The sequence below is a fragment of the Diceros bicornis genome, chromosome 4 (genome assembly GCF_020826845.1).
Source record: "Diceros bicornis minor isolate mBicDic1 chromosome 4, mDicBic1.mat.cur, whole genome shotgun sequence".
NCBI lineage: Eukaryota > Metazoa > Chordata > Mammalia > Perissodactyla > Rhinocerotidae > Diceros > Diceros bicornis.
Window position 1 is genome coordinate 32,722,607 of NC_080743.1, and position 13,600 is coordinate 32,736,206.

The 13,600-nt window shown below is 34.3% G+C and overlaps 1 protein-coding gene across 1 annotated transcript in view; it reads right to left on the reverse strand.

Annotated features, from left to right (window-relative positions):
* The window catches only part of DPYD (dihydropyrimidine dehydrogenase), a 776,746-nt gene that overhangs the window by 191,946 nt on the left and 571,200 nt on the right, over nt 1-13,600 (reverse strand). Inside the window, exons 17-18 of the mRNA XM_058538603.1 lie at nt 12,971-13,091; nt 12,015-12,134 (exon numbers count right to left, since the gene is read on the reverse strand). Coding sequence (XP_058394586.1) covers nt 12,015-12,134; nt 12,971-13,091 — 241 coding nt within the window. The remainder of the gene's footprint in view (nt 1-12,014; nt 12,135-12,970; nt 13,092-13,600) is intronic.

Genomic DNA, 13,600 nt, shown 5'->3' on the forward strand with positions numbered 1-13,600 from the left:
AATTTATAATTCCATTTTAATATCGGACTAAACTAAAATAAAAGAACAACGTTTAGAACTAGTGAATAAAAATCTAGCACAGAAATAATTTGAACCATTAAACCTTTGGCATCTGCCTTGAAAAGTACATATGTTTCTTTGTGTTATTTCTCAGTATATTAATATGAGAAATGCATGAAGCACAGAGGTTAATAGAAATACTGAGAGGTTTACTAGACCACTTACAGTATAATTGTGACCTGTCATTACTGTGAATTTTTTTAAACAGTGATTAATATTAGTGCTATATTTACAGATTATTTTTAGCCTAAATTTTTTTTGTTAAAGAAATATAAAAGTGTGTCTATCTTTTCATCCTACAATATGCTAAGTACATTATAAAAGCATAATAGAGCGATTAATACAGAATGAGCAGGAGTGGGGAAGCGGCTGTAACACAGTGGTTAAGTGTATAGTATTAAGAGTCAGACAACATATTCATATATCTAGATACCAGCTGTGTGGCATTACAGGATTTACTTGATTTCTCTGTGCCTCAATTTCTGTTTCTGTAAAACAAGTCACTAATTGTGGCCATCTAACCAGGTTGTTATAATGATTAAGTGACATAATATGGGAAAAGCTCTTAGCATCTGGTGCACAGTAAGATGGCCATATTCTAATAGTTACAATTTCTTATTCAGTTACCATAAACTCACCAGCAAATCAAGACTGATGGAAGAGATTAAGAGGCAGTCTGATCTCCAAAACCTTCTGAATTGTACACAGCTGAATGTTAAGAATCAAATGGTGTTTCTTGCATGTCTATAATGTGCCTATAACTTTCTAGGCTTTGGAGGAGGTGATGAAGAAATAGCCATGGCTCCCGCTTTATAATCCAAACAGGTCACTCACTAACCAGATGTGCCAAATGAACTGAGAGCAATTTAGGAATATTCCTTGGACCCTTGGCTTCTGACCTATACACCTCTTTTCAAATTAATTCTTACTGATTAAAATTTCTCATACCGTATCATACCAGATGTATTCTAAGAGTGTTTCACTCTCTTATTTTATTTATATTTTATCTTTTGTTTTAAACCAGGGAAAGTGAGAAATGGTGTAGTTTACGTTTTTCCTTTCAGAAAGGGCTTAGCATAGGTTTTTTGGCCCAATTTCTTCTTCACCTCACCACCTTCAAAATGTCCTTCTCTTTCTCTCCATCTAATGAAAAAGTAGCATCTCTGAATTACTTAGTAGTGCTTTTTGCAAGCTCAGTTGAAATTATAAAGGAGATGATACTGCTGCTGAGGAAAAAGATGGATCTGTCCTAAAAGAAGGTTAGACAGTTGCAGGAACACACAGTCATTTGTAACTGACTGAAGATTACAAAGAAGAAATTAAGAAGGACATCGAAAGTTGGTTCTCGGCATCACAGTTGGACCAAGCCCTCAGACAGTTTATCTAAGTCAGTAAGAAATAAGGTTATTTATTGCTATATTGAAGATAGCTTCATTTCAAGTGAATGCTGCATGCTTACACTGAAAGAAAAATGCCTGAATGCTTCCTGTCATTTTTTTTGTTCTTTGGAATGAATTCAAGAATTTTTCCGTAATTCACCTATTTGACTCAATTTTCCAATATGGAGACAGGTTGATATAGATAATAAGGGACATGATTTTCACAATGGTCAGAGATGAGTACACTCATAGATTTTCAAATCCAGATAGAATAAATTTTAGATTAGTAAGTGACATTTGTAGCCTATTAGAATTTAATGAGTATACTATATTTAGACAGAGATTTACCATGGCAGATATCGGATGAAGACATTGATAAAAAATGCTAGCAGTTCATCTTTGGAGATGGATTTGAGTTTGAATTCAGACTATGATACATTCTGTCTATGTAAACTTTGGCAAATTGCTTAACCATCTGCAGTTTGAGTTTCTAAGTCCATAAAATGGACCCGATGCTATCCACCTTAGAGAGTTATTTATTTATTTATTTTTTATGAGGAAGATCAGCCCTGGGCTAACAACTGTGCCCATCTTCCTCCACTTTATTTGGGATGCGGCCACAGCATGGCCTGACAAATGGTGCATCGGTGCACGCCCAGAATCCGAAACCGGGCGGCCAGCAGCAGAGCGCTCTCACTTAACCGCTACACCACAGGGCCAGCCCTAGAGGGTTATTTAAATAAGAATGCATATAAAGTGTTCAATACAGAGCTGGGCACGTAAATATCATATTATTCAAAGGTCTTGATATTTCCACATAGCTGCTACCCATTGCTTGAATAGTCTGCTGAGCAATGCAAAATCGCTGACCAGTTTTGCCAGTAACACAAAATTCTGGCAATATAAATTCTGAAATACTACCATTAGCACATATTAACTTATATATTGAGATTTATTAACCCATGCTTGAAAATTTTCTTAAAATTGCTGGTGCTATTTTAAGAGACATAGTTGAGTTTATATAAAAAGGAAAAATAAGATACTGCTTAGGTGTCGTAAAGTTGTATGAAGATCAAATGAAATAAGCTAGTGGTCTTCTTACAAATGTATGTACACCCAGCGTTGCACTTCAGACATAAGTATGCACCCCATGGGTAAACCGATTTTAAGAGAATCATTTACTAGACCCCCCCCAGTTTCCATCTGTATTATTTCTTAAATTTTATATGCCTGAGAAAGAGTGCAGTCAAAACATCATGCTGGTTCTTCTGTTCCCAAATTCTGTGTATCAACAGTCATTTCCACCTTAGAAAAAAAGCATACTTCTCAGTGATCTCAAATATTACAATGACTTATTGTCCTACAGTGTAAAAATTCTGAGGTACCAAACAAAATGATAATTCAAAATATTGTTGTTGGTTTTAAGGAAGTGACTTATGATTGGGTAACAAATATTTTTGCAAATCAAGTGACTTCCAAGTTATTGCTTTAACGAAATTGAAAGAGAAACTCATCAAATTGCCTAATTGTTTTCAGTGAAGATCACTAAGTAATTTTTAGCTTATAACATGGAAAGTATTCAAAAATTTGAGTGAAATGACTATAGTAAAACTTCTTCCAGTCTCCTTTAATTATTTAGATAAACAAGGATTTTTAGCATTCACATCTGAAAAATGAAAGTAGAATAGAAGGATGCTGAACCCTAACATTTTTAGGAATAATATGCATCAATGGATACACGATCAAATCGTTTAAAAAAGCCATATTTTTCTCATTAAGAAATGCATTTCCAATAAAATTTATGTTGAATAATTATCACTATTTATAATATATTTACATTATTATGATGTTATAAATTCTAACAATACAAGAAGAAAAACTTTATCATTTAAAGCCTTAACCCAGAAATTTAAAAAATGTAAATGTTCACTTAAAGACATATTTTGTTAAAGAGAAATTCCATAGGATGATCTATTAAAGATGTTCAAGCTTAAAAATATATGAAAACTGGATAAAATCTGGGGAGAAAGTTGATTGGAAACACTAGTTCAAGGGAAAAAAAAATGATGTAAAACCTCCAAGTACTATTGCAAATTTGTTTACGTATTTTTAAATGAGTGATAATGAATATACGATCATTGTGCTATTTAGACTCTATTAGGTTTATTTACAAGAGTGTAGTAGGACTTTCATTTTAAGAATTAATATTTGCAGAATGTGGGAGATTATGTCTCTTGCTATCGCTTAAACTTGTGGCTAACATTTGCAAGGTTGACTTAAAATGGGTGAGGGGTACGTAGTTTATAACTTTTTAATGTAGGGTATTTGTGAGCATAAAAATTTGAAGAACACTGAAATTATGTGTGTAAAATCATTACACACATTGAATCAAAGGCTGGACTCTCAAAAAGCATAGTAAGTGAAGTTAAGCTGGCCTTTGCCTCCTCTATTTCAATCCTAAGTCTTCGTGTATCATCACTCCTGTATCATCTTGGCAGTTTGCATCTTTGAGTATCAGATGCTGCAAGGGTCTCTTAAGGGTTCACTTTGCCCCACATTTAAGGATCTCTTGGAATTTAGGGTGTAGTTTGCTATCAGAGATTCACATGGTGCTAAATTGTTGGGGCTGCATACCAGGGTACTCCTCCATCCAGGAAGGCTGCAGGCAGCTTCCATGGTGGGCAAACAGTATCTCCAACAGGCTATAAACATGACTTTGGAAGGCTCTAGGTGCACAATGTAACTATGGCAGGGGCACTGTGCATTGAAACAGCTTATCCCCACAACATTGGTTATCTTCTTTCTCCCTTCTGTTGATAAAAGGATACCACTGTTTGGGGATGACAGGAAAAAAGTAAACGAAGAGAGAAAAGCAGGAGGCTACCAATACTGTTGTCTTCTACATTTTAAAGTCTAAGAAAATAGCCAGGTTCATTGATATCTAAGTGCTTGTTCTGGGAGAGAACTGTTATTATTTAATAGTTAGTATGTACACAGAGTCAAAATGAAAAACATAATATTTGACAATTGTGAGCTTAATTTTACCCTTGTCTGCCTCTGACACCTGTTTCCTTTTCAAAGGACTACTAATATCCATAAATTATCTTTAGTGTCACTTAGAATGGACTCTGTTTGCATAAACAATGGTTTGCAGTCAACATTTAATCTTAAATGGAGTGACATATTCTTTCTATTCTGAGACCTCAAATACTATGTTCTACTACTTTTCCTAAGAATGAATTCTGATCCTATTTACTACAATTTGTTTTGGATACTTAGCTATGGGCAGAGATTCTGCATTTATTAATGGAATACCATGATTCTCTATTTTAACATTGATTAAAGCCTTTGACATTATTTTGGAAAAAAGATATTCTAACCAAAATGCTTAATGACACTAACCATTCTTTATCTACTGTTTAATGCAGATTCTCAGGCCCTCCCAGACTTATGTATCAGAAACTCTGGAGGAGAGGTCCAGCAATCTGTATTCTAACAAGTCCTCCAGGTTCTGGTGCATGTGTAAGTTTGAGAACCACTGATCTACTGGAATCTCACCTCACCAATAGGACTTCGATAAGTAAAAATTGACTACAGTTTAGAAGTTAAATAAGAATATTTCCCTTACCAACATACATGAATCCACAGACATAAAAGAATCATACATATAAATCTTAAGTCCAAAAATTAAAGGTTAATCTAATTTTTATTATGTAATCAGGCATTTGCTTCTAGTATGTTTCAAGATCTTCAACTACTGAGAACCAATGACATTCTGATAGTTCTCCAGATGTTAGGAATAAATGTGTTGGCTTTATAGTAAAAGTAATGCTGGAGAGTTTGGTCTGATGCTCAGGGATTTAAGCTGACGAATGGATAAAGATGGTGAGGAATCTCATTCTAGTCATGCCCTCCTTTCCTAATTTCCCTTTTCACTGTTTGGTCTTCTTCCTCTTTCCCTTAGGGAGCCAAGTGATTGATAGCCTAATCCAATGGCTGTATTACAGCTGCCTCAACTAGGACTCTTTTCCTTATCATTAGCAGTTAGCCTATGGTTAAATTCATAGCTCACTGCTTGGTACAGCCCCTGAGATTTAAGGGTCTGGCCTTTAGAAAATATTTAACATAAAACTGAAATCTTGACATACTGAGAACTCAGTTCTCTGCAAGCCTTCTTTAATTAATCCAATGTACTGTACCATCGTCCTGTATGAGACTCTGACATGGTGAACTGTTTCTGAAGCTTACAGAGATGTGTAGTTCTAAATTAAACAGTCACTGACGTGTACCTACACTGATTTTTTAGTACAGTAGATATGCATGAATCTGTGAATATTTAAATTCAAGCTCAAACAGTGACACAATACTCCCTAGTTTTACTTTCATAATAGAACATTTTTTGATTAATTTCAAGCTTGAAATCATTCTTTATGGGAAAAAAACACACACAGAGGAAAGAAATTTAATAATTCATTAGTACTACTACAAGGGTAAGTTTTCTTAATATGCTTGTCAGAGTCCTTTGGTTTATAAAGTCTATCAAATATTTTCTTAGGAGCTGGTACAGACAATTTATTTTCCTAGTTTTGAACAAAGAAAAAATACATAATATCCAGATATCCATCAATTTGTTGGCTCTTAAATACTATTTGATTTTATCATTTATCTGCGGGACACGAGTTATTTTTAAATACCTAAGGAAAGGGTGTAGACCTTGATCTACGCTTTAAACCTTTGCCCTTGCTCCAGTCCGTCGATGAGCTGTAAGCATCTATGAATATGGCAGCTGAGTCCCAGATGAAAAATTATGCATCTCATAAACTGCTATTCTGCTGAAATGTCAAGCCAAGGCAAGGCTGTACCTCAAACTCAGCACTTGGCATTTTCCTTCTGTCTGCTTTGTTGCCATGAAGCAAACATGAACAGTAGGATTTGTGTAGGGCAGGTAGCAGGCGAGCTCACTGTCAAAAATCTATTATTAGGGCTCTGATCTCCTGCACAGACCAACCACGGCCAAACAGTGAGAAACTCAGGCTCCAGGAAAGGCAATATAACGCAAAAAGGGATTCTTTGTCAATCTGTACATGAATATATTCAAAGGAGCATGATTTAAATGAGAATAGTTCTAATGGTGAGCTTCTCTCAACCAAACTGATAGTTTATAATGAAAATTCTAATTCAGCATCTTTATTTGAAATGCCTACTTTTGACTGTTCCTGCAAATATACTACATATATTTATATAACAAGGTCTTTAATAGTTTGATCAGTTAAACTTTGGATAGTCTAAGAATGTTTTTACATATGTGAATAATAGGCTGTATTTTTTGCATTATTTTGGTACATACAAAAGAGAAAAGAGATGAGTGAATATAAAGTGGAAGGCTCTCCTTTTAATTATTCTTTTTGGCATGATTTATCACTGCTTTTTTATTCATTTAAATATTATCTTTATCTATCAGGTTATTTTAGACATCTCAGTATTAAAATTTAAGCTCTTATTGATAAAGATAGGTACAATAGATAGCTGAAATTTTATGACAGATAATAGGTGTGTTTTTATAAAAGGATTTTATGCATCAATAATCATGTGATTGACACATAAAAAAATCCAGCCCATTAAGAACTACTTCCTATTAAAAAATACCAATATTGTACTTTATGATATAATTGTAATGTATAGTGTAAGAAGTTAAGGCAATCATGCCAAAATCTTTAGTTGCTTGCATGTGAAAATAGTTATTCAAAGCAAAATGTAACTGAAACTTCTGAGTTTCCAATCTGTTAGACGTTTTGTCATCTTCCTCACTTTACACAAATAGTTCCTAATAAAAATACATCAAAATAGGTTTAAGGTTATGATTGGAGTGGGTTACATTGGATTTGTTTTTATGTAGTGTGCAGTAGCTGAGTGCACGAGTCACTGCATGGTCCCTACAATTCATGCCTAAGTAATTGTTTTAAAAACAAACATAAAATATGCAGTGTGTAGTCAATGCTTAAGATCCTTTTTTAAGCTACTATGTTGATTCACTCAAGTTTTCTAAACTGTACGCTTTGAACTTCCAGCCCTACATAGGCACAGAGTTACAAATTACTAGCAAAATTTCAAACTTGTACCTGCTTTTATTGGTATTTCTCATGTTGATTTTACAATGAAACCACCTTTAGGAGGCTTGTAACTGTAAGAGCTCAGTTACAGTCAGTGTCCAATAGCCCACGTAGCTAGATTTCAAATCATTCGCTATTTATTTGTAGAATGTAAGAGCGTTTATGGAATATGCCATTTTCATTTGTTGAGAAATATGCAATCATTTCTTAAACCTTCTGTAATATCCTATATGTGATTAGTAAATTTGGGTTCCTGAAACAGAGATCAAATCTTGAAGGTAATCTTTAATAGAGTTTATAAGGATTAATATTGAATAAAATGTTTTCTATTGTTTTAAATAAGTTGATACAGAATGAATATCAAATGAGCATCCAAAATTCGCAATTGAGAATAAGAATTTCCTTTTTATGGTAAAATAAAACAAATTTGGCTAATAAAATAATTTAAAACAATGAGTTAATTTTTCAAGCTTGCGGGAGTACATTATATGGAGCCTAAAATATCTGTAGTCATTTCAAAGTACCTTCTGCAGAGAAATGTCAGAACTTTTCCCTATGTGTGGTGTGTGTTTATATGTATAACAAACAAAATAGGTACAAGACAATGGAATAATATAATAAACCTAAGGAATATGCCCATCTCCCACTAATAAAAAGAAGCATTTAAAACGCAATAAACAACAACAATAAAAACTTCTTCAAATGAGTTTACCCCATTGAAAGATGCTTGATTACTTTTCTACTGATGCAGCTATAAATGAATAAAGGTTGTCCTCGTGAAGGCAGTTGCAAGAAAGACATATCTTTAGTTATACCATGCAGGACTCATTCTTAACCATCTCGAAAAGAATCTTATCCACAGGGAGGACTTCATTTGAAAATGTCACATCACAGCTGGATAACACCATTTACATAGGTGATAGTAATCACTGAGTTAGGGGCTATCTTAAGATGCCCTCATTATTTGAGGACAAGGTCAAGAAAAAGGTCAAAATTTGAAACTAAAACAAGAAAAAAATAAACTAAAACTAGGAAAAATCATGAGTAATCACTAGACGACAGAGTTTATAAATGTTACTGATGAGATTAGTACTTTTTCCAATCAAATAAATAAAGCCAACGAATTCCCCCCAGTCAAAAACGACAATAACCTACTCAACTGTGTGGTGATACATGAATTAACCGCTGTTTGACGTTAACAAAAGTCTTCTGAATGGATTCTAGAAAAATGAAAGTTAGGTCTAACAACTTATGGTGTCAAGTCTCTACTGTCCAAAGAAAGGTAGAGAACATTGATTCTTTAGAGTCAATGATTTAGAGAGAAGTACTTGAGAGCTTAATTAGCCATCTTAGTTTCATGAAAATATTTCTTATGAATACTGAACAAGCTTTCTTGATACTGTTCTCACTATGAAATCACCTTTAATTCTATAATTCAACCTTTAATGGACTCATACTGTGAGCATGAATCTTGTCAGGTTTTCTTCCATAATTGAAATTCAGATTTATAAATCATTCTATCATGAATTTGGTTCGTACATTTTGCCACACCCCCCACCCCCATTCTAATCACAAGTGAGTTGGAAAAACGCAGTTTCTAAAATAACAAAGCTAAGGATGAGACCTTGGACTGGATCCTAACTCTCCCTCTTGATATAAATTTTAAACTACAACAAGTAGAAGTTACTTTTTTTAATGACTTCTATAGGCTTAATGATTTATTTTATTTAATGAAGGGACCGCCCTCTAAAACAGTAGCTTTCAGACTTTTTCGAAGTTAACCACAATAAAAAATGCATTTTACATCATGACCCAGTACAGAAATATACATACATGTGCATACTACGTGTGTAACTGAATGTATTACGTGTATAACTGAAAAAAGATGTTTGACCAAACAATGTTTACCCCAACTGTGTGCAAAATATTCTGACATGTTTTCTATTCTTTTAATTTTTTAAAAACGTTGATTACAGTTCATTAAACTTGACTCCATAGTACACATGAGTTGGGAACCAAAGTTTAAAAAACATTTCTTTAGAGTACTCTAGATCCAGACTAATCACATTTGAAATAATTCAACTGACATTCCTTACCTGAGGTTCTGTCTTCCCAGTGCTAGTCATTGCCCCTTATTAGCTAATTCGTTTTAAAAGAAGGACATTAAAGAAATGTTACCATTTTTCTATAGTACATGCACTAACCCAAGTATCTCATATTTCCCCATTTAAACAAAACAAAACCTTCTTTTCAAACAGCAAAAATCTTATTCTGAGAAAAAAATAATAAAGACTGAATAAGAGCTAGAGAATACTGAAAGGCAAAAATGTCTTTCTTTGGCAATGGAGAGTACGTGTTGTATTTCAGGTGGCTATCCAAAATTGAACTCTATTTAGCTTTCAGTTAAAAAAAAAATCTGTGATTCAAGCAGCTCTTCTAAAAGTAGACATTCCAGTGCTCTGAGCAAACACTTGGGAAAGTATTAGCACTGTGCTGTGGTAAAATTTTTTTTAAATCTTATAAAAATATCTGGCATATTTTGTGTGATATTCTATATTGGAGCAGCATTTGAAGTCCTGACAGCCATATTTGATAAAACTAGGAATGGTATTTAGCTATTTTGATATTTTCATCACCCCTATAATTTGAAACCATTATTATTTAACACAATTTTGCTAGGCTAGGTTTTGCTATAACTCATTCTGAATGTACTTTGATATAGAACTTGCTTCTGTCCTAAAATATATTATCATTGCCTGTTTAAACTGCTTTTCAGATCCTATTACCTTTAAATAAAAGCAAACATTGCTCTAAAGAAGAAAAACTCTATTAATTTTGTCAATATGGAGAGAGGCTATTTTCAAAACAGAATGTTTAATGTGAAGGGACTTAATATAGAACCTATTAGAAATGAGGTACAAGCCCTTAAAAATGTTAGGGACTTTTTCTTGTTTAAAATGAAAGTTCCACCCAGGCTTAGCTGAGCTTATAGCCCAAGTGAATATTTATACATGAATTTATAAATCTTAGAAATAGAGTTTTATGGAAATATTAACAGGCCCTGAGGTATAGCTGAACTTGTTTTCAGGTACTGCTATAATTTCCAGTGTGTATATGCTTAAAGACTGAGACACAAAAGACTTTTCCTAATGCTGTATTTTTGTAGTTTTATTAGACTGAGTTATAGTAGGAGAGAATATTCAGAAATTGCAGCTTAAATGAGAAAATGTGAATGGTGTTACTTATATAAAATACTACTGCAATAGTTCTTTTATTAATTTTTAATGTTCAGCACCCCCTGTGACCTCCTTTATTCTCTTGCTGTCAACATGGCACGCTGGAAAAATTGAAATGGGCTGACAGAAAATATAGTGCACGTTACAGCCCAACTCTGGAGTCTCTCGACTCTCTTTCTGCGGCACATGCTAAAGTGGTCCACGTTACTCTGCATTACAATAATATTACAGGCCCTGTTGGATAGCTCCTGATAAAAGAGAGCTGTGTCTGGACCCTGGGCAGGTGTTCATCAGTCTTCTTCTTTCTGACATTGTGGGAATGGGAATGGCATTCAATTAAAAGCAGAATATAATCCTTTTTTTTTTTTTTTAAATCATGGCTCATAGACATACTTCATGCTCTCAAAACATAATACCTCAGCATGGATAGTGCTTTATTTGAGTCTTTCCAGCCTCTTCCGAAAACATATTTTGGTCTGATTCAGCAATGCTTTTCTTAAACAGTGGGACACTGCTATATTATGTATATTTACCACTGTCTCTATCACCAAGGAGATTAATCCCCATACCAGAACAGTCAAGAACCACACAGCATTGTCTTTGCAAGACCAAGCTCGTGTTGTCACAGCAACAGAGTGCACAGGGCAAAGATAGCGAACGGGACTTTGGGATTAGAATTTCTCTTTCTGTTTTAAATGCAAGTGTTCAATGATGAGAAAGAGTGTGCAAAGGGGTGGGGTCTGCAAACGTCTTGTCAGCTGAAGCTATAAATGCCACATTTTAATGGTTAGTTTGAGACAGTTGTAAAAGCAAGATTTTTTGAAGAAGGCAGATTTCAAAATTCTAGGAAGAGTAGAAACTAATCCAGACTATGAAAAAGATATGATAATCAGTGTGCTTATATTTTTCTCTTAGAAGGCCCCAGTATTAGCCTTTACTAATAAGTCACAAGACAATTGGGACAACGAGAAATTCCGAGGAAAACACAGACCCACAAGAGAATAGAATTTATGTAAAACCCTATCTCAGTCTTCTCTAATCTTGTGCTATCAGTCACTTGAGCCTTCCCACTCAATCTGTTCCATCTGTCATGACTACTAGGAATTCTGACCAGCAATGAGATAAGAATTTGGGATCATAAAAGACACGATACTCTTGCTTACAACATGATCTCCTGACTTTTCAGCAGCCTCCAAGGAAGCAAAATGTGAGGAGAAGGCAATACCTACCAGACACTCCTCCGTATGTAGTGCGCTTCCCAATGCCCACTGCTGGCCAGGGGGTGCCATCGGCTTTTAATTCCATCAGACCTGAGACAGTGTTGGTGGCTGTAACGCCGTCTGCACCGCCTATGAAAAACACATCAACATTTACCTGTAGTTCTTAAAGAGACAATGGTTAAAACCCATTCAAACCCCACAACCTAGAAAAAGCACAATCTACTTTCTCTTGAGAACATTTCCCCCCCTTGAATGTCTGCACTAATTTCACTCCTACAATTATGCTTAAACGGCTAAACATAAAAATTTTTAATTACCACCACTTCATTTTTCCAATTATTATACAGATTTGTGAATGCCAAACGTTTGCATTTCAGTGTTACTTTCCAGGTAATTTACAATATCTTTCCAAATCAGGATGCAATTTCCATTGGAGAGAACACAAGCATACATGATTTGTAAAATCAGGCATTATACTGCATGATTTACTTATTTGATAGATATTTATGGAGCATATGTTTAAGGCAGAGTATCAAGTCCTATCAAATATAAAGGGAACTCATAAGAAATTTCACATTGTGGAAGCTAGTATCTTTTTTTTTTTTACTTCATTAAAGGTTCAAGCGCTATTGCTAAATTGTTACATCATGAGTTATTTATTTTGGAGTGGTCGCTGTGACTGTGGTTTTGTTTCATAACTCTTTGTGTGTGAAACAGATGTTTATTAGGAAAAATTATAAATGTTCTTGTTTTTCTAGGCTAAAGTTTGGAGTCCACTTACTAGCTTGTTTCTAGGTGTGAATCTACTGCATTTGTGAGATCAAATGCTCAATTTAATACTTTTCTTAAACTCTAAACAAAGATATACACATATATATCTGTGAATAAAGATGTACTTTCAAATGGCTACATAATTCAGGTGCATATTTCCATAACTAGGAAATTGATGCAAGTCTAGTTCTTACCTTCTTTTGCAGCTCTTGCGATGCTTACAATATCAGTGACATTTGGGGTCAATTTGGCAAAAAAAGGAACCCGAACAGCTTGTCTAACCCAGCGACAGATGTTCCGCACCAGCTCTGGATCCTGTTCAAATAGGTCAGTTAAATATAGAACATAATTAAAGAATTGTGATGAAAATGTGTACCAGAACAACAGCAAAGCTGGAGATGTGCAAGACAAATCCAACTTGACAATGAGTTACATGATATATTTCTCAAATTCCTCCTCAGTATTACACCTAGACTCATTAGGGAGCTAAGGTTAACACACTTCAAGTGAACTGCAAATTCATCACATGAAGGTTAAGTTCCTAAAGGGAGCCTTTGGAAAATAAAATTACAAAGAACCAAATGGAAGAAAGTATTTCCCATTTCAGCTAAATAATACCAGGAATAAAACGTAAACTTCTGGTGGGAAGTTTGGGAAACATTACAGAATTTCTAGTGGCCTCATTGGTTTAAACCTAATAAAAAATATTTGAACTGCTGACTCCCGGTCAAATGATATTAAATCTGAAAACTGTTGTCTTCATTATTAGAAGACTTGGTCTTATTGAAGTGCATTCAAAAGAAAACCTGTGACTTCCTAACCAA